The sequence below is a fragment of the Mustelus asterias genome, chromosome 1, assembly GCF_964213995.1.
Source record: "Mustelus asterias chromosome 1, sMusAst1.hap1.1, whole genome shotgun sequence".
Lineage (NCBI taxonomy): Eukaryota > Metazoa > Chordata > Chondrichthyes > Carcharhiniformes > Triakidae > Mustelus > Mustelus asterias.
In genome coordinates, this window is record NC_135801.1 from 108,633,053 (window position 1) to 108,657,060 (window position 24,008).

A 24,008-nucleotide genomic window follows, 5' to 3' on the forward strand; every position below is an offset into this window, starting at 1 on the left:
TTCACATGTCTGTGTGTGCATGAATGACGTGGGAGGAGGATTCTTGCCCTGGTTGAATGCATGTTCAGATGTGCTAGGTTAAGATAAGATGTGAGCTGGAATGTTCAAAAATGGCACCAAAGTTGGCAAGTCAATATTATATGCTGACTGATAGTGGGATCTGCTGACTCTGCATTACTTTAATTGCATGCTCCCAGCTAAGAAACTACCCAAAATGGTATTTGGTATGGCCTGCATCAGACGCTATTGTGGACCATTATCATAATGTGGAAAATATGGGGCTGTACAAATAAACAGTGCAGCCTGGTTCTTCATAAATATCATCAATAGATTACTGCATTACTGGTTAAGGTATCAGGCTTACCTGTATATAAAAGCTGACAGGCATACCATTCCTGAACGCTGGCAGAGTCATTGATTTCTTTAAAGTTATAGAAATAGTTTCCACGCAGACAAACTTTTATGCATTTTTAGACTTTCATAGATTGCTGGCTATCAAGCCAGTGATATAAATCTACTGTGAACAATTTCATGCATCTCAGTAGGTGGTGAGACCAAGAAATACCAGGAGAATGATCCTCCAGTGACTGGAATGTGAGAAGAGAGCTGGGCCGGTTAGGTTGGAATGAGGGGCAGGCAGAAAAACTGTTGCTGAACACAGAGTCATTGGGCCCTATTTTACCATTTTGATTCTAAGTGTTGGGCGGACTTGAAACTGGACTTTTAGGCCTGTTCTCAGGTGCCCCCAAAAACACTCTGCCTGAAAGAATAGCAGCAATTCTGAATCACGCTGAAGAAGCCTGTGGGCGGGACTTAACAGCCCGAAATCCTGCAGCGCCGATCGACGCCTCCAACTGCACATGCGCAGTAGCAAAAAGATAGAAAAATGCTCCCCTGCCACATCACTCCTGGGCCGGATAATGCCTCCCCTTGGTCCCCACACATTCACCCACCCCCAAACATTAATGACCCCCTTATCCCCCCACCACTCCCATAACCCAGACCGATCGCAGGCCCTCCCCCTTTACCCCCCTCCCCCCACCGATCACACGCAGAGTGGCAGCTGACCACCTTCCCCCTCACTGAGTAGAGGCAGAATGGCAGTGGACCTCCTCGCCCCCCTCACCCCCCCCCCCCCCCCCCCCCCCACCAGATCACCGATCTGAGTGGAACCATCTGACCCACCTCACCTCCCCCCCTCCCCCTCTCCCCACCGATCTGAGTCAGAGAGCCATCGAATGCTCGGAACTTACCTCCTCAGAAGCTGGGGCGCCCGAATCGGACCTTTGCGGACCATGTCTGTTCCGCGCCGAATCTGGATGGGCGATTGCAGTGGTAAAGGGGGAAGTGCCGGTAAGTTTGGGCGTGCAGCCCATTAAGTCAATTTAAATGCATGCAAATGCATTAAAATTGACATTGTGCCCCCCATTTTGGGCGTGGTCCTGACAGTGACCATTTTTGGCCCTTGGTAAAGGGGGAACCGGCGTGAAGGCAGGCGTGAATCGCGTTACTTGCCTCTCGCCCAACTTTACCAAGTTTTCACGCCTGGAAACGGACGCAACTTGATGGTAAAATCGGGCCCATAGAGTTTTACAATGGGCTACTTTCAAGACAGAAATGATCTAGACACAGTCAAGGTATATTTTCCTAAAAGGGAAAGGCAGGGCAAACAAATTCAGAGCTCCCTTGATGAAAAAGGAGACATAAATTAAGGTAAGGAAGGAAAGGTATAAGACAACACTGCAAGGAAGGAAGGAGAGAAAGAAACCTTAAGGTGAGGACCACAGTGCCAGGGTAGATTTTTGATTCGATTTTTGATTTGACTTGGTATTGTCACATGTATTAGCATACAGTGAAAAGTATTGTTTCTTGCGCGGTATACAGACAAAGCGTACCGTTATAGAGAAGGAAACGAGAGAATGCAGAATGTAGTGTTACAGTCATAGAGTGTAGAGTGTAGAGAAAGATCAACTTAATGCAAGGTAAGTCCATTCAAAAGTCTGACAGCAGCAGGGAAGAAGCTGTTCATGAGTTGGTTGGTACGTGACCTCAGACTTTTTTTTTCCGACAGAAGAAGGTGGAAGAGAGAATGTCCAGGGTGCGTTGGGTCCTTAATTATGCTGGCTGCTTTGCCAAGGCAGCGGGAAGTGTAGACAGAATCAATGGATGGGAGGCTGGTTTGTGTGATGCATTAGGCTACATCCATGACCTTTTGTAGTTCCTTGTGGTCTTGGGCAGAGCAGGAGCCATACCAAGCTGTGATACAATCAGAAAGAATGCTTTCTATGCTGCATCTGTAAAAGTTGTTGAGAGTCGTGGCTGACATGCCAAACTTCCTTAGTCTTCTGAGAAAATAGAGGCATCGTTGGGCTTTCTTAACTATAGTATCGGCATGGGGGGACCAGGACAGTTTGTTGGTGATCTGGACACCTAAAAACTTGAAACTCTCGACCCTTTCTACTTTGTCCCTGTTGATGTAGACAGGGGCATGTTCTCCTCTGCGCTTCCTGAAGTCGATGACAATCTCCTTCGTTTTGTTGACATTGAGGGAGAGATTATTGTTGTCGCACCAGTTCACCAGATTCAATATCTCATTCCTGTACTCTGTCTCATCATTGATTGAGATCCGACTCACTATGGTGGTGTCATCAGCAAGCATGAAAATTGAGTTGGAGAGGAATTTAGCCACACAGTCATAGGTGTATAAGTATAGTAGGGGGCTGAGAACACAGCTTTGTGGAGCACCGGTGTTGAGGATGTTCGTGGAGGAGGTGTTGTTGCTTATCCTTACTGATTGTGGTCTGGTAGGGGTAGAAGGGGAACTTGTAGAAGGTTGACAGTGGGAGGAGGGAAGGAGGAGAATGAACCTAAAAACAGTGAATCATAGAATCCTACAGTGCAGAAAGAGGCCATTCGGCCCATCGAGTCTGTGCCAACCACAATCCCACCCAGGCCCTATCCACATATCCCTACATATTTACCCACTAACCCCTCTAACCTATGCATCCCGGGACACTAAGGGGCAATTTAGAATGGCCAATCAACCTAGCCCGCGCATCTTTGGACTGTGGGAGGAAACCGGAGCACCCGGAGGAAACCCACGTGGACACAGGGAAAATGTGCAAACTCCACACAGACAGCGACCCGAGCCAGGATTCGAACCAAGGTCCCTGGAGCTGTGAAGCAACAGTGCTAACCACTGTGCTACCGTGCCGCCCAAAGTGCTGAGGAGAAGGGGAAGGATGGGGAGAAGGGAACCTAGGGTAAAGGACAATGGAGCCGGGGTGAAGGGATCTGCGTGTGTATGCATGTTCCCATGGTTCACTCGTGTGTGCGCTTGCATGCGTACATGTTAAAGTAAACAGCCAGGTAAAAGGCAAAACATGTAAAAGATGAGCACTTGTCCACACCTGAGAGTGTTTAGCTTGAGCTCAATTAACATGCTTGAAGTCAGATTAGTCAAGCAATTGTGTCCACTCAAATAGCACTGGCAGTATCAATGATTGCTCCTCTAATGTTAACCCCTTGTGCACATGCTTCAAACTCGAATGAGTGCTGTAGTGTTGCAGAACCATTGGGCAACTGGGAAAGGCTGAGGATCCTCTTGAGAAAGATGACCATTGAACACTGACACAGGGCTGTGCTCCTAATCCCTTACATTATGTCTAAGCTAACACTGAAAAGTCACCTTGGTGGTCAAAGCAAACAGCGAAGCCTTGGAGTGCAGGATAAGAGAGTTCAGGGTGCAATTGAGTGGCTGAAGCTGTTGCCACTTGCTCATGTTATGTGGGGCATTGCTGGGTGGGGGCCTTGTAAGCCATCATGCATGATAAACATTGGGTAACCATGTGGTGGGCTGCACTCTCTGACATGTGTTAAGGTGCTTTGAGAGACAGCTGCATGTGATGACTTGACCAAGAGTGATTCTTAGGAGACAATTGCTAACCCTTGCATTTCTTTTCTTGATATTGCAGTGAGGAGACCATCAGGAAGATAGAGCCCAGTAATCTTGCTGTCCACCTCATTTCTTATAGGCAGAATAGAAGAAAGAGAAGAGTGCGATGGAGGCACCTGTCTCACCAAAGGGAGGAACAGAACCCTGAAGACCAAGGGACAGCATGGTCTCCTCCTCATGAGAGGCCAGAGAATGATGCCCAGACAGCCATAATTCAGAGGTGAATCGCTAGACCAGGGTCTATAGACAGCACATATATGACCTGCAGAGGAGCAAGAACCAATGTTGCCGATGCTGGTGAAGGGAACACGCACATATGTCACTTTCTGCAGGATTTGGCGCCACAACAATTCAGAAGGTATCCACTGCCAGTGGCAGTCAAAGTTGCCACCATGCTCAACCTCTATTGCAGTGGCTCCTTCCAGGGCTCCACTGGGGACTTTTGCAAGATTTCACAAACCTCCGCCCACAAATGTATCCAGGAGGTCACAAACACCATTTTTGACAAGGCGCACCAGTTTGTCAACTCCAATATAAATGAGGCAAGCCAGGAAATAGGAGCGCTGGAATTTGCTGAGATTTCTGGATTCCCACAGGTGCAGTGTGCCATCAGCTGCACTTATGTGGCTGCACTCAAGAAGTCTGCAAGTCCCTTTTTGGAGGGAGCCCTGAACAGCCGGCTGGATGGTGCGCAGCAGAAGCAGAATGCATTCTACCCCTAATTCAGAAGGAAACTTTCCAGCAACTGAGGCATAACTGAGTCCAGGCGCTCCTCTTCTGATTGGGACTCAGCAGATTCTTGGCTTCCAGTAATCCTGAATGCTGCAAACTGGATAATCTGGACTTCTGTCTGCTGTGGATCTGTTGGTGCAATGTGCTCACCAGATTGCGACCCTGAGACTACTCTAGAGCTATGTCCCATTGAGGTGTGGATCTCTGCACTTGTGGAGGTTGTCAGTGTCTCGTGGAGTCCTCTTTCATGGTATCCTCGGGATTGGAGTGAGGACCTGTCTGGTGGGCCTCCCTTGACTGCTTCCCAGATGTGCCAGTGAAAGAGCGGAGAGATCGTTAGTATATGGCTGGGGACTGTGGAACAAGAGACATCACTCGCTGTACGGTTGTCTGATGATGTTGTTGTGCAGGATCCTTTCTTGGCTGAGCATCATTGAGCTCCCCATCAGCACAGGAATGGTCCAGATTGTCTCTGGCCAGCTGAATGACTCTATTGTCAAAGTTTATGAGGATCTTGATGTCAGGAATTTCTCCACCAGTCTGCGACCTCTCACCTTTGATATGTGCTAGCTTGTCCTGCATGAATACAGGTGGAGGCAGTGAAGGACAGTTTTGGTCTCCTTACATGAGAAAGGATATACTGGCACTGGAAGGGGTGCAGAGGAGATTCACTAGGTTGATTCCAGAGTTGAGAGGGTTGGCTTATGAGGAGAGACTGAGTAGACTGGGGCTATGCTCATTGGAATTTAGAAGAATGAGCGGAGATCTTATAGAAATGTATAAAATTATGAAGGGAATAGATAAGATAGAAGCAAGGAGGTTGTTTCCACTGGCAAGTGAAACTAGGGGGCATAGCCTCAAAATAATGGGAAGCAGATTTAGGACTGAGTTGAGGAGGAACTTCTTAACCCAAAGGGTTGTGACTCTGTGGAATTCCCTGCCCAGTGAAGCAGTTGAGGCTACCTCATTGAATGTTTTTAAGGTGAAGATAGATCAATTTTTGAACAGTAAAGAAATTAAGGGTTATGATGAGCGGGCAGGAAGGGGAGCTGAGTCCACAAAATGATCAGCCATGATCTTATTGAGTGGCGGAGCAGGCTCAAGGGTTAGATGGCTTACGCCTGTTCTGAGTTTTATGTTCTTATGTAAGCAGGATGCCTTTCAGGCCAGATAAGAAGGATGCCTCGCATGTGTGGTACAGTGTGTGCCATGGACATAATGAGGACATGATTGCAGGGCAGATGATGGTGTGTATGAGAGAATGAATGGTGATGCATCTTGAACTGGCAGTGAGTGAGATCCCTGTGGATGTATGATGGGTGTGTGAGTTGAGAATGCGAAGGGTGACTTACCCTGGTGTAATGGAGGAGATCAATCATCCTCTTTTGGCATTAGATGGATGTCCTCTTATGCAGGGCATGGTGCTGACAATAGCTGCCCGTTCATCACATGCTGTATTGGTGACCTTGCTTGCTGGTCTTCTCCCAGAGTGGGGGTTCAGGACATCACAGCAGGCCTCCACTAGGTCCAGTAAGCGCTTGAGGGGTGTGTCGCTAAATTTGGAGGCAGCATATTTCCTCCCTTTAGAAGTCATGACTTTCCAGGAGATGGCTTCCTTAGAGAGTGCTAGCTTGGGGCGGCCTTTAACTATGGTGCCTGGATTCTGAAGGCCTGAGGTCACAGTGGGATGTGCATATCAGAGGCCATCCTGCCAAGGATCTGACACGAAACCCATGCCTCTGCATTTTTTCAATAAAGTGTCTCACAATACGGCAGAAAAAACTACCATTGCCGTCGACGGATTGAACAGGCATTCCCTACCTGATATTGGACTTAGCCGATTTCTGGGACGATTATGTATTATGTTCTTTCTCACTAGAGGAGTATCTTAACATTATTTTCCACTCCTGAATCCAGCTGTTAATGGTATGTTTGCAACATTTTGAGAATAGTTTCCTTAAATTAATAGAGAAACTCATGTGCCATATACAAGCACGATATCAGAATCTTATCATAAACCACTACAGTGTAGTAACAGAGCCAGTAAGTAACAGGCAACATGACTTAGTTTGCATTCACACCTGACTTACAAGATTCCAGCTTCAAGTTCCATAGTAGACTTTGTGTTCATGTGTACATTGTAATGATCTATTACACAGTGAGTGGTGTGTCGGTAGTGCAAGAGTTCGCCCCAGCATGTAAGGGCAACTAAAGGATTCTCAGTTAACTATTTAAGTTCTTAGCCCTTTGTCATCATTTCCATACAACCCACCCATTACAGGAATTGTGGATAAAAATCTGTGCTGGCACTGCAGTACTGGGGGAGTGATGCACTGTTGGAGGCATTATCTTTTGCAAGAAATTTCAAACCCAAGCTCCAGCTGCCTGCTTGGGTGAAAGGAAGAAATCTTCTCCAAGAAGATTTATCTCCAGTGTCTTGGATAATGTATATCCCTCAATCAGCATTGCAAAAAACCCTAGATCAAATGGTGATTTTCACATTGTTGTTTTTGGCAGTTTACCAGATTTTCCATGGTCTTATTGATTGGTGGGGGAGGCTCGAAGGGCTGAATGGCCTGCTCCTGCTAAGTTCTATGTTCCTGTGGGTGGAATTTTATGGCCCTGGCACAGCAGGGGCAGGGTCAGAAAATGCAGCAAGCATTCAAAGGTCCATTGCCTTTGGTGGGACTGGAAAATGCCACCAGCAGAAGGGGCTGTAAAATTCCGCTTCGTGTATAAGCTGGCTGTCGTATTTCCTACATTACAACAACATTGACACTTCAAAAGTATTTCATTGGCTGGAAAGCACTTTGAGGTATCCAGTGGTCATTTGGAGCATTATATAAATGTGAGACATCCTTTTTTCTTTTGTTATATCCAGGCTGGTTTGTTTAATCATTTGCACATTTTCGTTTCTCTCTTTTATATGAGCAAATGTTTGTACATTTTTTGATTTCAACTGCCTTTTGTGGACTATGACAAAGATTTGAAACTATTTATGACAGCAATATACCAGATACCCGCAAGTGTGTGCAGTTGGCACACAACTGCTCTATCTGTGCTGCATTTGATTCATACTTTGACTCTCTTCGTCAGTAATTCAGGAGATCCCCAAGGATCTGTCCTCATTCCCACTCTGTTCCTTCTCCATAGCAGTGACCTCCTTCTCTCAGCATTCTAACCAATCCACTCTTTTGCTGATGGTTCTAAACTATATTTATTAACTTCTTTCAAATTACACACCTTCAATTCTCACTAACTCCAAACCTTCTACGGTGCAGCAATTCAATCACAAACTCATAATCATCACCATCTATGTGTTGGAGGTTGTGTCTTCAGAAGGTGCTGTTGAAAGAGGCTTGAAGAGACTGTGGATTGTACATACTGCTGCCACTGTGCATTGATGGTGGAGGGAGTGAATGTTTAAGGTGGTGGATGGGATGCCCATCAAGTGGCCTGTTTTGTCCTGGATGGTGTCAAGCTTCTTGAGTGTTGTTAGAGTGGCATTCAGCCAAGAATGTTTATGGTATTCCATCACACTTTTGATTTGATCTTTGTAAATGATGGCTTTGGGGAGTCAGAGGGTGAGTTAGCTGCCACAGAATTTCCAATCTCTGACCTGCACTTGTTGCCACAGTATTCATAGAGCTAATCCAGTTCAGTTCCTGGACAATTGCAACCCTCAGAAATTTGATAGTGGGGGATTCAGTGATGGTAATGCCATTGAATGTCAAAGGTAGATGGTTGTAATCTTTTTTGTTAGAGATAATAGAATCCCTACAGTGCAGAAGGAGGCTCTCCAAAAGAGCATCTCACCCAGGCACATCTCCCACCCTATCCCCGCAACCCTACATATCCACCATGGCCAATTTGCTTAACGCACATACCCATGGACACAAAGGGGCAATTTAGCATGGCCAGTTCACCTAACCTGCACATCTTTGGGCTGTGGGAGGAAACTGGGGCATCCAGAGGAAACCCACGCATACATGGGGAGAATGTGCAAACTCCACTCAGATAATCATCCAAGTTCGGGATTGAACCCTGGCGCTGTGACACAGCAGTACTAACCACTGTGCCACCTTGCTGCCCTTGGTCATTGCCTAGCACTTGTGTGGGATGAACATATCTTGCCACTTAGCCCAAGCCTAAATGTTGTCCAGGTCTTGTTACATATGGACAGGCACTGTCGCACGAATTAACTTAGAAAAAATATCCACTGACATATTTAAGAGTTGGATCCTAGTTCATTTTTATTTAGACAGCTGCAAAATGGGTTATCACAAAAAGATAAGAAGTTTTTAATCAGACTGTTTTACCCACACCCTCTGAGTAACCTGATTTTAAATGACATAGCGAAAATTATGCAAATAATTTACTCATATATCTGGTTTAGGTTAATCAGTTTATAAGGTTGGAATCTTTCATTCTGGAGTTTAGGTTCAGTGATAGGTGGGGAACTGGGAGCAATTTCTGCTGTGAGGCAGGGCAGCTGACAATGTGTGACCTTGCACTGCTCAACTAATTCCCAAGCATCCATGCAGAGAATGGTGAATTTCCAGGCGGTGTGGGTAGGAAGTCGCTTTCCCTGCCATTACCTCATGGGGTCAAATGTCTAGGTGCCATATTTAAAGGACATCTGGACTGCCTGCACTATACCTTCCACCTTTGCCCATCCAATGCTCCACCCTTCCCCACTGACTCTTCCTGCATTCCTCAGTCATCCACCACGCAAACTCCACTGCCACCACTGCCTCAAGTATGGGCTGGCATTTTGAGATGCTCCCCAGGGCAATGCAACAGCTATTGAACATAAATAATGGAAAAAAATCTATCTCGCCAGATGCAGGCTGCTGCTGTGCAGTCATAAGCTTGAATATTCTAACTTCTCACCGGAGAGGAATTTAATTTGGAGGGGGATCTTAATTCCAGCGTGGTGGTCTTTAAATAAGCATGCACGACTAATGCTTGTTAAAGGGGGAAAGGCAGGTATAGGACATTAGATCGAAAAAATTATTTTAAAACTCGAATATATATTTATCATCTCCACTATTTACTAAAAGGGTTTGAAAACCTTCAGTTCAGTCCGTGAGAGGCAGGTTGTTAGCTGCAAGGAGGCACCTTAAGGTCTGTAAAACAATGTGGGGTTGTCCTGCCATCTACTCTGACAGTCAAATCATCCAGAGATAACTTAAGGAGTCAACATTAGAGAATTCATTAAACACTGGAAACTGGACAAGGGAATGTAATTGATGTCCACAAGCCAGGAACAAGTGGTTATGTTAAAAACCAATTGTAGGAATAGTAAATCAGACTGGATAACATGTGTGAGCCTTTACATCTGATTGGATATTATAATCAAATAGATGTGCACATGTTGTAATTGGTCAATTGTAGTTGCACCTTATGATGTAAACCTAATCGATAATTGTGAGTGGATGTAGATAAACTCCTGTGCAAATGTAGATCTTTTGATTTGTATACGCTAATTTCTTATAACTGGATCTTAACGATAACTGTCTGCATAATTCTTGAATCAGCACTCTCCCTGGTGAATCACGAGTTGGAGCACTGGGGCCAACCTGTATTATAATTTGTAATAAAGGCCTGGTCTGAAACTCCAAGAGTCTTCATCAGGCTTTGTCGAGAGTGAGAGAGTGAAGTACACTATAGCTGAATAGCTATATTTTTCTCTCTAACAGCTTGCTAAAGGACTTCCTGACATTGTTTGTCGGGAAGTTCGACCTGCCTTTAACCTGCCTTTCAAGTCCCGAGAACAGAATTGCTAAAGTTCAACCCAATATCAGGAAGCAGATTTTTGGCCTCGTGCCAAATCAATTTCCTCTGCCTGCGAAGCTTTCCACTACTGGTGAAACAGGAAGATTGCTCCCTAATGAATTAAATATTTGTTGATACTTTAAAACATTTAAAATAATCCTGCTGCCGATATGATAAATGAGCTCTATTTGAAGAGCCTTCTCAAAACAGACGTAAACTTGACATCCTCATTATTTCGATCAGGTGGGTGGTCTATTTTGTGAATGGCGCCGGACTGCAGTGCGATGTTTTAAAATCAGTGTTAAGGATCATGGAAACTTTATTTATATTTGATGCAAATTATGTTCAAAATTCTGTGTTGTTTTGGCCAATTTCAGTCTATCAGTGCAAGCTTATGGAAGGCCCAGACCTATGGTATAGTCATGCAGTGAGTTCTAGCTTTGGATGAGCTTCCCTTCCCCCTTGTGGGAATGTGTTTTAAAGTTTATTTATCAGTGTCACAAGTATGCTTACATCAATACTACATAGAACATAGAACATTACAGCGCAGTACAGGCCCTTCGGCCCTCGATGTTTCGCCGACCAGTGAAACCAATCTAAAGCCCCTCTAATCTACACTATTCCAATATCATCCAAATGTTTATCCAATAACCATTTGAATGCTCTTAATGTTGACGAGTCCACTACTGCTGCAGGCAGGGCATTCCACGCCATTACTACTCTCTGAGTAAAGAGGAAAAAGGCTCTCACTATCCACCCTATCTAATCCTCTGATCATCTTGTATGCCTCTATTAAGTCACCTCTTAACCTTCTTCTAACGAAAACAACCTCAAGTCCCTCAGCCTTTCCTCATACGATTTTCCCACCATACCAGGCAACATCCTGGTAAATCTCCTCTGCACCCTTTCCAACACTTCCACATCTTTCCTATAATGCAGCGACCAGAACTGTACGCAATACTCCAAGTGCGGCCGCACCAGAGTTTTGTACAGTTGCAGCATGACCTCCTGGCGCCGAAACTCAATCCCTCTACCAATAAAAGTTAACAAGGAAGTTACTGTGAAAATCCCCTAGTCGCCACACCCTGGCGGTAAACTGACGGTGAATTTAGCATGGCCAATGCATCTAACCAGTCTTTTTTGGACTGTGGGAGAAAACTGGAGCACCCAGAGGAAACCCACACAGATATGGGGAGGATGTGCAGACTGTGCACAGACAGTGACCCAAGCCGGGAATCGAACCCGTGTCCCTGGCGTTGTGAGGCAGCAGTGCTAACCACTGTGCCACCATGTACGGAACCAGATCTAGCATGGCTTCCTTCCTTGTTAGGCTGGAAAAACATTGATAAAGAAAGTTCTCTTGTACACTTTTCAAAAGTTCTTCTTCCTCTTTCCCTTTTGCACTTTATTTTTTCAGTCTATATTAAAATAATTGAAGTGTTCAATTATCACATCTCTAAAGTGGTTGCATCTTCCTGCAAATTGCGTGTAAATTTGCTACTCTGTCTCCCTTTCATTATTCAGTGGCTTCAAGTGTACACCCAGCTACATCATCACTCCTCTATTGTTCTTTAATTCTAATCAACTGGATTCTGTCTTTGAACCCTCAAGCACATCATTACTTTCTAACTTTTGACAATACCTTTGATCAATACTTCCACCCCCTCATTTTTTTTTCTCTCTCATTCCTGAACACATTATTGCTAGGAATATTAAGAGCCCTCCCTCCCTCCTTCTCTCCCTCCCTCTCTCAATCTCTCCCTCCCTCCCTCTCTCCCTCCCTCCCTCCTTCCCTCCCCCCCCCCTCTCCCTTCCCCTCTCCCTCCCCCTCTTTTCCTTGTTTGAATCAGGCCTCTCTTATTATCACTATATCATAATTCCATGAAGCTACTTGTGTCTGCATCTCACCAACTTTACTTACAATGCTCTGTTTTTTGTGCACAAGCACTTTAAATCCATCTTGGTCCACCTTACACTTTCCCTCTCCCGGTCCGATATGCACTCTCTATCTCCTATCTATTGCTTCATTTTTGTGTCTTTCCCCCTACCAAATCAGTTTAAACCTTCCCCTACAGCAGTTGTTAACTTCCCTGTGAGGGCAATGGTTCTAACCCAACTGAGGTACACCCCATTGATCTCATCCGAAAACTGTTTCCAATGCTCGAAGAATCTGCCCGCTGACACCAGCACCTTTTCTTTTGCCATGCCTTAATTTGCATCACCTTAACGGTCCTATTTTTACCAATATGTGGCTGGGAGTAATCCAGAGATTGCCATGTTTGGATGATGTAGCCAACCATTTTTAGGTTTTCAGAAAGTTTGAGGAGGATGTGGAGATTTATGTACCATAGTGACAGTTACAAAGAGTGTAATTTGGGGAGGGGCATTGATGAAGCAGATATCTTCTCTCTCAGTTGTTTGGTAGTACGGAACTTTGAGTATCGCTGAAAAAAGACATGTTGTTGCTGTGTTGAACCATCGTTGGTTCCCACTGGAGAGTACTGAGTCAGGGTCTGGCCAGTACTACAAGTATGTACATATGTTGCTGTTGGGTTAGGGATGGGTTGTGCTACTTGTTGCTGTTGGGGTTAGGGTGGGGTTGTTACACCTTTGTATTGTAGTGTTGTGGTACATCCCAGTCGGGCTCCGCCTCCTGGGAGAGGTATAAAGGTCCCTGCTCTGGCTGGGACCCCTCAGTCTGGGATCGTGTATATAATTGTTAGCTGCTTTATTACAGCAAATAAAAGCCTTTATTTCCTGAGCATCAAGCCTCGTGTATGATAACGCGCATCAATTTTATTTGCTGTAAATAAACTCTCGTCGAAAAAAAAAAGAGTATGGAGCAGATACTGAAGCCGGAACGCCTTACACTAGATCCACGTGCGGTGGGCGCCTCTAACACCTTCGACCACTGGCTGAAGTGTTTCGAAGACTACCTGGCAGCCTCCGCAGCGGTCACCACAGATGATGACAGACTCCGGGTCCTCCATGCGAGGGTAAGCGACACTGTCTACCTCGCGATCCGTGCGGCCACCGATTACACAAAGGCCCTCGAGCTTCTGAAGAAGCGTTATATCAAACCGCCCAACGAAATACACGCTCGTTACCTCTTAGCCACTCGACGATGGCAGTCTGGCGAAACGATGGAGGAATACACGAACAAGCTCCTACAGCTAGCCAGGGGCTGTAACTGCAAAGCTGTGTCGGCTGAGCAGAGTATGAACGACCTCGCCCGAGACGCGTTTGTGGCGGGAGTCGGATCGTCGTACATTCGACTTAAACTACTGGAGAAAGGTAACCTTGACCTTACCCAGGCAATAGAGCTAGCGGAGATACTGGAGACGGCCTCCAAAAGCCTAGTATTGTATCCTGAAGACCACGTGGAGACAACGTGGCAGGAGCAGTCGCCAATCCCTCCTCGTCCCTCGGGTTCGAAATGCTGCGTAATGGCGTGCTCACACTCGGGCCAGACGACGGCAGCAGCTCCGGGCAGCCCACGGCGTTACTTCTGTGGGGGAGCGAAGCATACTCGGCAACGGTGTCCCGCTAAGGCTGTGTTGTGCTCCGCCTGCGGTAAGAAGGGGCACTATTCGAAAGTGTGCCGATCTAAATCTAGGAACGGCAGTGCGGCCTGCGATTCCCCAGAGCCCGGTTCTTCGTCGTCGAAATCATCGAGGGTTTCGTCCACGTGCGAGGCCAGGACGACGCCATTACGGTCGACGGAGTCGGAGATGTGTGACCACCAGGGGTCGCTGAGTTTGGCGCCATCACCCACGTGGGACCTATGGGAACGGCCATGTTGGTCGGCACCGACCGCGAACGACCAGCAGGGGTCATCCTCGTCAATTTCAGCTGCCTGCAGTGGCGCTCATGAACCAACGGTGGCGTCGATCATCCTGGACCAGACCAAGCCTCATAGACTTGACAAATCTATGATGAACATCCAGGTAAATAGCCACTTGATTTATTGTCTGTTTGACAGCGGGAGCACTGAGAGCTTTATCCACCCAGACACTGTGAAGCGGTGTGGACTCCGGATTCAACCTGTCAAACAGACAATTTCTATGGCATCGAGGTCCCGGTCTGCCACCGTGCTAGGGAGTTGCGTGGTAACTTTAATGGTGCAAGGCACAGTTTACGAGCGTTTCAAGCTCCTAGTGTTGCCGTACCTTTGCGCGCCAATACTTCTCGGACTTAACTTCATGGTCCACTTGAGGAGTGTAACCCTACAGTACGGTGGGCCACTCCCTTCACTTTCAGTGGGAGAACAGCAGCCTCCAAATTGCCCAATGCGCCCCGCCTGTAGCCTCGCGACGCTGAAGATCACCACACCCTCCCTGTTCCAGAATCTTGTGCCAGGCTGCAAGCCCATTGCGACTAAGAGTAGGCGTTACAGCGCTGAGGATCGGATCTTCATTCGATCTGAGGTTCAGCGGCTCCTCAAAGAAAGGATCATACAACCCAGCGCTAGTCCATGGAGGGCGCAGGTCGTGGTGGTCAAGAGCGGGAACAAACCCCGGATGGTCATTGACTATAGTCAGACCATTAATCAATACACGCAGCTGGATGCGTATCCCCTCCCGCGCATATCTGATATGGTCAATCAGATTGCGCAGTACCGGGTGTTCTCCACCATAGACCTCAAGTCTGCCTACCACCAACTTCCCATTCACCCAGAGGACCGACAATACACGGCTTTTGAGGCGGATGGTCGCTTGTATCACTTTCTCAGGGTTCCCTTTGGTGTCACCAATGGGGTCTCGGTCTTCCAGCGTGCTATGGACCGAATGGTGGACCAGAACGGGCTGCGGGCTACCTTCCCGTACCTGGATAATGTCACCATCTGCGGCCATGACCAGCAGGACCACGACACGAGTCTCCTGAATTTCCTACGCACTGCATCTCGCCTGAACCTGACCTACAACAGGGAGAAGTGTGTGTTCCGTACGCGCCGTTTAGCCACCCTAGGATACGTGGTGGAAAACGGGGTCATTGGCCCTGATCCAGACCGTATGCGCCCCCTTTCTGAACTTCCCTTGCCTGCTAGTGCAAAAGCACTGAGAAGATGCTTAGACTCCTTCTCTTATTATGCGCAGTGGGTTCCCAATTACGCGGACAAAGCCCGTCTGCTCATTAAGTCCACGGCTTTTCCCCTAACGCCAGAGGCCCGATTGGCCTTCGATAAATTAAAAGCCGACATCGCGAAAGCTACGATGCACGCTGTTGATGAGTCCATCCCCTTTCAGGTGGAGAGCGATGCTTCTGATTTCGCCCTGGCCGCCACACTTAACCAGGCGGGCAGGCCCGTTGCATTTTTTTCCCGCACCCTCCAAGGCCCGGAAATCCGGCATTCAGCGGGGGAAAAGGAGGCCCAGGCCATTGTGGAGGCCGTCAGGCACTGGTACCATTACTTGGCGGGAAAACGGTTCACCCTGATCACGGACCAGCGGTCCGTGGCGTTCATGTTTAATAACACGCAGAGGGGCAAGATCAAGAATGACAAGATCTTGCGGTGGAGAATTGAACTCTCCACCTATAACTATGTCATCATGTATCGTCCAGGGAAACGCAATGAGCCCTCGGATGCCCTGTCGCGTGGAACATGCGCCAGTATACAGGAGGACCGTTTGCAGGCTCTCCATAATGACCTATGCCATCCTGGGGTCACTCGGCTCTACCACTTTATAAAAGCCCGCAATCTGCCCTACTCGGTGGAGGACGTCAGGTCCATAACAAGAAGCTGTCGGGTATGCGCGGAATGCAAACCGCACTTTTACCGACCTGACCGGGCACATTTAGTCAAGGCCACTCGTCCCTTCGAGAGACTGAGTGTCGATTTTAAGGGCCCCCTTCCCTCAACAGATCGGAATGTGTACTTCCTCAACATCATTGACGAGTACTCTAGGTTCCCTTTTGTTGTTCCCTGCTCTGATACATCCGCTGCCACGGTTATCAAGGCATTCCGTGATCTCTTTACCCTGTTCGGGTACCCCGGCTACATTCACAGCGACAGGGGATCGTCATTCATGAGCGATGACTTGAGGCAATACCTGCTCTCATACGGGATTGCCTCTGGTAGGACCATGAGCTACAACCCTAGAGGTAACGGACAGGTGGAACGTGAGAATGCTACAGAAGGCTGTCTTACTGGCGTTGAAGTCAAAAAGCCTTCCAGTCTCCCGTTGGCAAGAGGTGCTCCCTGATGCGCTCCATTCTATTCGCTCACTCCTGTGTACGGCAACCAATGCTACTCCCCATGAGAGGATGTCTTCATTCCCTCGGAAGTCTTCCTCGGGGACCTCATTACCGTCTTGGTTGACGTACTCAGGACCCATCCTCCTGCGGCGACATGTAAGGGCCCGCAAGTCCGACCCGTTGGTCGAACAGGTCCATCTCCTCCACGCCAACCCTCAGTATGCCTATGTGGCATACCCTGACGGGCGAGAGGACACGGTCTCGATCCGAGACCTGGCGCCATCAGGGGACGTAGCAACCCCTGTCGCTCCCATACCCCCTGTTACAAACCCCTTAACTCTTGTTTCTCCCCCGGACACGGCGTGGGCAGCATCGGGACCATTGCTTAACCCTTTTACTCCCGTGTACAGCTTGCCTGAGTCCAGAGGATGGTCACCACTTCAGGGCGTGTCGGGACTCCATGGATTACCGTCACCTCAGGGTCAACCGGCCTGTGAGTCTGTGGAGGAACAGCTGGACATCGCCTTGGGGAGAACGCCACTGCAAGTGCCTACTCCGGTGTCATCGCCGGTATTGAGGAGGTCACAACGATGGTGCGGTCCCCCTGACCGTCTGAACTTATAGACTGATGACAAATTATTCTGTTTTTGTACCCCGCCGGCCTTTGTTCTCAAAGGAGGGGTGAATGTGGTGAACCATCGTTGGTTCCCACTGGATAGTACTGAGTCAGGGTCTGGCCAGTACTATAAGTATGTACATATGTTGCTGTTGGGTTAGGGATGGGTTGTGCTACTTGTTGCTGTTGGGGTTAGGGTGGGGTTGTTACACCTTTGTATTGTAGTGTTGTGGTACATCCCAGTCGGGCTCCGCCTCCTGGGAGAGGTATAAAGGTCCCTGCTCTGGCTGGGACCCCTCAGTCTGGGATCGTGTATATAATTGTTAGCTGCTTTATTACAGCAAATAAAAGCCTTTATTTCCTAAGCATCAAGCCTCGTGTATGATAACGCGCATCAGTTGCAGCTTCTCATCTTGCACTCACCAGGACAATTCACAAGAATACTAAATGTAACAGGAACAACAATTTATTCTTCATGAGAAGACAGTGCTGATTGGTTGATGAGAGGACTCTGATTTAGAGTTAGAAGGATGAGGGGGGATCTCATTGAAACAGAACACTGAAAAACCTGGATAGAGTGGATATGGGGAAGATGTTTCCATTAGTAGAAGAGTCTAGGATCCGAGGGCACAGCCTCAGAAAAAAGGGACGACTGTTTAAAACTGAGATGAGGAGGAATTTCTTCAGCCAGAGGGTGGTGAATATATGGAATTCATTACCACAGAAGGCTATGGAGGCCAGTTCATTGAGTGTATTTAAGACAGAGATAGATAGGTTCTTGATTGGTAAGGGGATCAGCCATGATTGAATGGCAGAGCAAACTCGATGGGCCGAATGGTCTAATTCTGCTCCTATATTTTATGGTCTTATGGTCTTATTTGTAGAGGGGTTGCCATGAAGAATGCACCAGTTATCTGATGACTGACAGTGAGCTGCCAAGCTTTGTTTAAATTCAAACCAGGCAGGTTGACTCTGTTTGATCCAAGCATTGCCCTAAAAAATGCACCATAGAATGACTGTCACCTATTTTGTTTGGTTGAAATAGGTACAATGTGTGTACATGTTCTTTTCATCTGCAAAGAACAGGGCTCTGTGTATTAGTACATGTACGTATGCCACACTGCAAGCCCGACTGATTAACTGAAATTGATTGTCAGCATAATTCTCAGCACACTCAGGATTATTCAACAAATGTTGTCCAATTGCAGAATCACATCTAATGTTGGACACTGTGGGTGTGATTTTCCTGAAAACCAGAGAATCAATGGACCTTTACATGGTTCCCCCCCAACCCCCCCACTCGCTAGAATTAAAGTGGCAGTGAGATGAGAGAATTCCGGCCTATGTTTTGGGATTTACAAGCACAGGCTGGTTGGGTATTGTTGGTACCTTACCTCTTGTGAATAGTCAACCAATCAACACTTGCTTCTGTGAAGTATAAATTGTTCTCTTTGCATGTGGTACTCTTGTAAATTGTCTTGATGAGTACAAGATGAAAATCTTTGACAACGTGTATCTTTAGCAATATCTTCTCTCTACAAAAGAAGATGCAGTAAACAAATACATTTCAGATGATGGAGTCTTCATGTGGCACACCTTTGCTGATGGTTAAAGAGGCAATCCTTGAGAGGCAGATTCTGCCACAAGTGCCACACATAAAGCTACCAGATATTGTTGTGGTTTGTTGTTTTCAGCATATGTCTCCGTTGCCAAGAACCTGGAGCCACTGGCCATCATGGTGGTGAATGCCAACCCACAGGAAGTGTTGCCATTTTCCTCTGTAATCAGCGAGTGACTCCCAGGTGTGATAATTGATGTCTCGAGCTTGCAAGTAGAGCTTTGGGCATCACATCGGTGGCCTGGCTCTGTTTACCTCACTATACAGTAAGTTCTTGTGTATGTGACCATCTTACATCCTGAGGACAAGCTCAAGTCAACAAACCCATCTCTGTTTGATCGGTGCTAACAAACCTGGAGCTTTGAGTTCGATGGGACTGCCACATTCACCATTTGTCCAGCTGGAAAATATGCATAATGCATCACAGATAGCAAAGACTGAGATTTTTAACCTTCTTTTCCCGATAGCTGAAAACCATCCAGATTTACAACAGCCATACAACAAGGCGCTGCGAACACAGGCATCATAAACCATCAGCTTGGCCCTGAAGATCAATGTGATGATGAAGGGAAGTAAATATTGCAGGATAGGACAAGATTTCGGATGAATTTGCAGATGAGGAGGCAATTAACAAAATCATGCTGAGCATCATATAGAAGCGTAAGACAAATGTATAAAAAAGATGGTAATTTTTATGGAAGATTTGGATTGGCAGGATTTGGTCAACCTGAAAAATGACCTCAGAGTTGTATTGCATTCCAGTCTCCAAGTGTGGACCTAAATATTGTTGTATGTACAATATGCTAATTAAAACTAATTTGAATGATAGAACTTGTTATCAAAAGTAAAAAATACTCTTCCAGCAGGGTGGATGCAAACAAGCAAGTTTGAATTATTTTTCTAATTTTGTGAAGCCAATATGAGTCGCATTGCTTCTCCCAATGCCACAGCGCTCCTGTACCAACTCTGGTCAGCCTGTGTTCCTGCTGCTCCCCCACCTGGAAATTACCTGAGGCCCGATGCCTTGAAGGCAGACAGTCTGAGCTTTTAATCATCAGTCAGTGAGCTGCCTGTAGGAGCAACACAGGTTCCAGCAGAATCAGCCATATTATTTAGATGATTATTTAGACTGATTTTGGGTCTCAGACTTAGTAGTTCAAATGCGGCATAGACCCAATCATTGTCCTCATGTCCAAAGATGTTGAGGGCTACTGAGTGGCAAATTGCAGTCATCTGATCCAATGCAACACCTGCTCGGCTCATTCCTGGGATGAAGGGCTTTTCTTAAGAAGAAAAGTTGATTGAGCACGTTGGGCCTATACCAATTGGAGTTTAGAAGAATGAGAGGTGATCTTATTGAAACATATAGGATCCTGAGGGGACTTGATAGGTTGGACACAGGGAGAAGGTTTCCTCTTGTGGGGAAACTCGAACACAGTTTAGGAATGAGAGGTCTCCCTGTCAAAACTGAGATGAGGAGAAACATTTTTCTCTCTTGCATCATCGGTGTGTGGAATTCTCTTTCCCAGAAAGCAATGGCGGCCGGGTCACTGAATTTATTCAAGGCTGAGTTCGACAGATTTTTGATAGACAAAGGAGTCAAAGAGTATGGGTGATAGACAGGAAAGTTGGGTTGAGACCACAGCCAGGTTAGCCATGATTTTATCAAATGACAGAGCAAGCTCGAAGGGCCAAATGGCCTCTTCCTGCTCCTTAGTCCTACATTCCTAAAACTGTACATCTTCGATGTGGAGCCAACCTCCAACATTGACAGCCCCCACCTCCTGTTCTCCTTCTCCTCATGATGTGGAGATGCCGGCTGATGCACCATTAATACACGCAAAGACTAGAGGTTGCGGAACAACAGGCTTTTATTAACAAGAACAGAAGCACTCCCAAACTGATGGCTAACTCGAACCGAGGCAAAGGGGCGGACAGCAGCCATCTTTATACCCCGAGGGGGCGGAGCCCTGGATTAAGGCAGCAGGGGCGTGCCCAGGCATATCCCATATACAGACAGTGTTACAGTGGTTCACCACACCGGCATTGGACTGGGGTAAACACAGTAAGAGTTTTAACAACACCAGGTTAAAGTCCAACAGGTTTGTTTGGTAGCAAATGCCATTAGCTTTCGGACCGCTGCTCCTTCGTCAGATGGAGTGGAAATCTGCTCTCAAACAGGGCACAGAGACACAAAATCAAGTTACAGAATACTGATTAGAATGCGAATCTCTACAGCCAACCAGGTCTTAAAGATACAGACAATGTGAGTGGAGGGAGCATTAAGCACAGGTTAAAGAGATGTGTATTGTCTCCAGACAGGACAGCCAGTGAAATTCTGCAAGTCCAGGAGGCAAGCTGTGGGGGTTACTGATAGTGTGACATAAACCCAACATCCCGGTTTAGGCCGTCCTCATGTGTGTGGAACTTGGCTATCAGTTTCTGCTCAGCGACTCTGCACTGTCGTGTGTCGTGAAGGCCGCCTTGGAGAACACTTACCCGAAGATCAGAGGCTGATTTGAGAGCAGATTTCCACTCCATCTGACGAAGGAGCAGCACTCCGAAAGCTAATGGCATTTGCTACCAAATAAACCTGTTGGACTTTAATCTGGTGTTGTTAAAACTCTTACTCCTTCTCCTCACCAGGGCTTACCTGTGGACAGAGCCACAGGAGGAATGTGGAGTGAGATCGATCATTAGGCAATGAGTGAGCTGCCTCTGGAAACAGATTATTTCAATTATTGGTTCAAGGGCCAATTTCAGGTTTCCAATTTATGTGTTTTGTTTTTACTTTTTTTGCAGAGACACTCAAATGTATTTCACTGCTTTACCTTTTCCTCTCGAAAATAGAAAGCTGAGGGTGACTGAATTGAGGTCTTTAAAATCATGAAAGATTTTAGTAAAGTGAATGCAGAGAGAATGGCTGGAACTTTCCAGCTGTTCATGCTGGCGGGATTTCCGGTCCGGCCGATAGCGCACCCTTGTCATAAGTTTCTCGGTGAGAGGTGCATTCAATGGGAAATCCCATTGACAACGGTGGATCCAGAAGGTCCAGTTGCCAGCCAATGGTGGGTCGCCTCCCGCTGCGGTGACGCATGCAGCGAGTGGATTGCGCAATAATTTCCTCTTTTGGGGAAGAGCATAGCTAGAGGCCATTGATATAGGGAAGCCAGCGATAAACCCAATAGGGAAGTCAGATGAAACTTCTTTACCCAAAGAGTAGTAAGAATGTGGAACGTGCTACCACAGAGAATGACTGAAGTGAATATTATAGATGCATTTAAGAGGAATCTACACAAGAAAAGATAGTTATGAGACTTTTAGATGAGAAACGATGGGAGGGGAGGTTTGCTCAAATGGAGTAAAAAACACCAGCATGAGCTGGCTAAGCCAAATGGTCTTTTCTGCACCATTTACTCCAGATAATCATAGAATTATAGAAACCCTACAGTGCAGAAGAAGGCCATTCAGCCCATCGAGCCTGCACTGACAACAATCCCACCCAGGCCCTATCCCCGTAACCCCACGTATTTATCCTATTAATCCCCCTGACACCAAGGGGCAATTTATCATGTCCAATCCACTTAGCCCGCACATCTTTGGACTGTGGGAAGAAACTGGAGCACCCAGAGGAAACCCATGCAGACATGGGGAGAATGTGCAAACTCCACACAGACAATGACCCGAGGCCAGAATTGAACCCAGGTCTCTGGCAGCAGTGCTAGCTATTGTGCCAACCCAAATCCTGCATGGGAGTCCTATATAATCCATTTCATTTGTACCAAAATGTTTCAAGATTCTTTTTCAAAAAATGTTCATATTTTTCTTACAAAAGCTGATGGGTTTTCCTTTGTTGCAATAAGTTGGATTTTTGGCATGTTCTATAAGGATTGTACATTCTTCTTCAGCAGTCATTCCTTTCTCCACTCCACTCAAGTGATGTTTAACACCAGTTGCTAAAATCTACCATATGGTTGTTCTATTTGATACTAAAGAGAGATTTAATATGAATTGGCCGAACATGTTCTATTGGAACTAAATATTTTTAATAGCTTCCTACATCTGGATGTTACACAGAGAGTACACAATAGTGATTAAATATTTAGTCATTTGTATCACCTTACCTACTGCTGGTATAAAAGGTGAATATGATGTAACCTTATGCATTATTGAAGTGAGACAATATGAGGATCAGTGCCGACTTACTGTCCTTCACACTCTTACGGTTTGATGGCACTGCTATATATATGAAACATCTCCCCGTATTATAGGGAAGTCTATATATACATTTTGGACTGACTGCAAGAGGATATTTTGCTGAAAAGACAATGTGAAGTCCACTCTTCAATGGAAAAAGCTAGACTCATCGGCATAATGAAGACAGACGGAGAGCGGCCGCAGAAAAAAGTGAGGTTTCGAGTATCTTCTGCAACCAGTGGGAGAGTGCTGAAAGAAGTGTACACCGATGGAGACCTGGTGGACTCCCAAGTGTCAGAATGTGCAAGCAATTCTGAGACTGAGCAGTGCAGTAGTTACAGTGAAGTGAATGGCCACAATGAACAGCATTTCGCCTTGGAAACTGATGGCAGTGAAAGTGAATGCGATGACATGTTTCTGTTAGCAAGCGCCACCAAAGACAGAGGGATCTTTAGAAAGAGAATTAATATCTTGAGTAAAAATGGTACAGTGAGAGGGGTCAAACACAAAGTCAGTGCTGGGCAAGCACTTTTCAGTAGCTTGTCAAACGGTGCTGTTCAGGTATGTCGTTAAAAATATAAAGAGTGTCCGAATACACTTTCCATCTCGTGTAATTGTAATTAACACTAGCTTCTGATTTTTCTTCAAATGCAATTAATCTGAGACCTTTTTGTAATTAAGTTAATTGGCTTCTTGTTTGTGGTGTGCTTTTCCTTGGAATGCTGTGTCTGGCATTGTCAGAAATCTGACTTTATTCGCAGTAGAGTGCAACAGTACTTTCACCACAGCTTCCATCCCTTTGTGTTTTTTGTTGCAGCAAACACATGATGCAACAATGTCAAAGGTCATCTGCTGCCAGAACAGGGTATTGACAATTTAGGAATTAAGGAAATGAATGTTGGCAACTGACGCACTTG

General features: G+C 46.4%; 1 protein-coding gene across 1 annotated transcript in view; it reads left to right on the plus strand.

The window, feature by feature from the left end:
* Window positions 1–23,268: 23,268 nt before the first annotated feature.
* grxcr1a (glutaredoxin and cysteine rich domain containing 1 a) overlaps window positions 23,269–24,008 on the plus strand; it is an 89,159-nt gene continuing 88,419 nt past the window's right edge. The window contains exon 1 of the mRNA XM_078237769.1: window positions 23,269–23,652. Coding sequence (XP_078093895.1) covers window positions 23,269–23,652 — 384 coding nt within the window. The remainder of the gene's footprint in view (window positions 23,653–24,008) is intronic.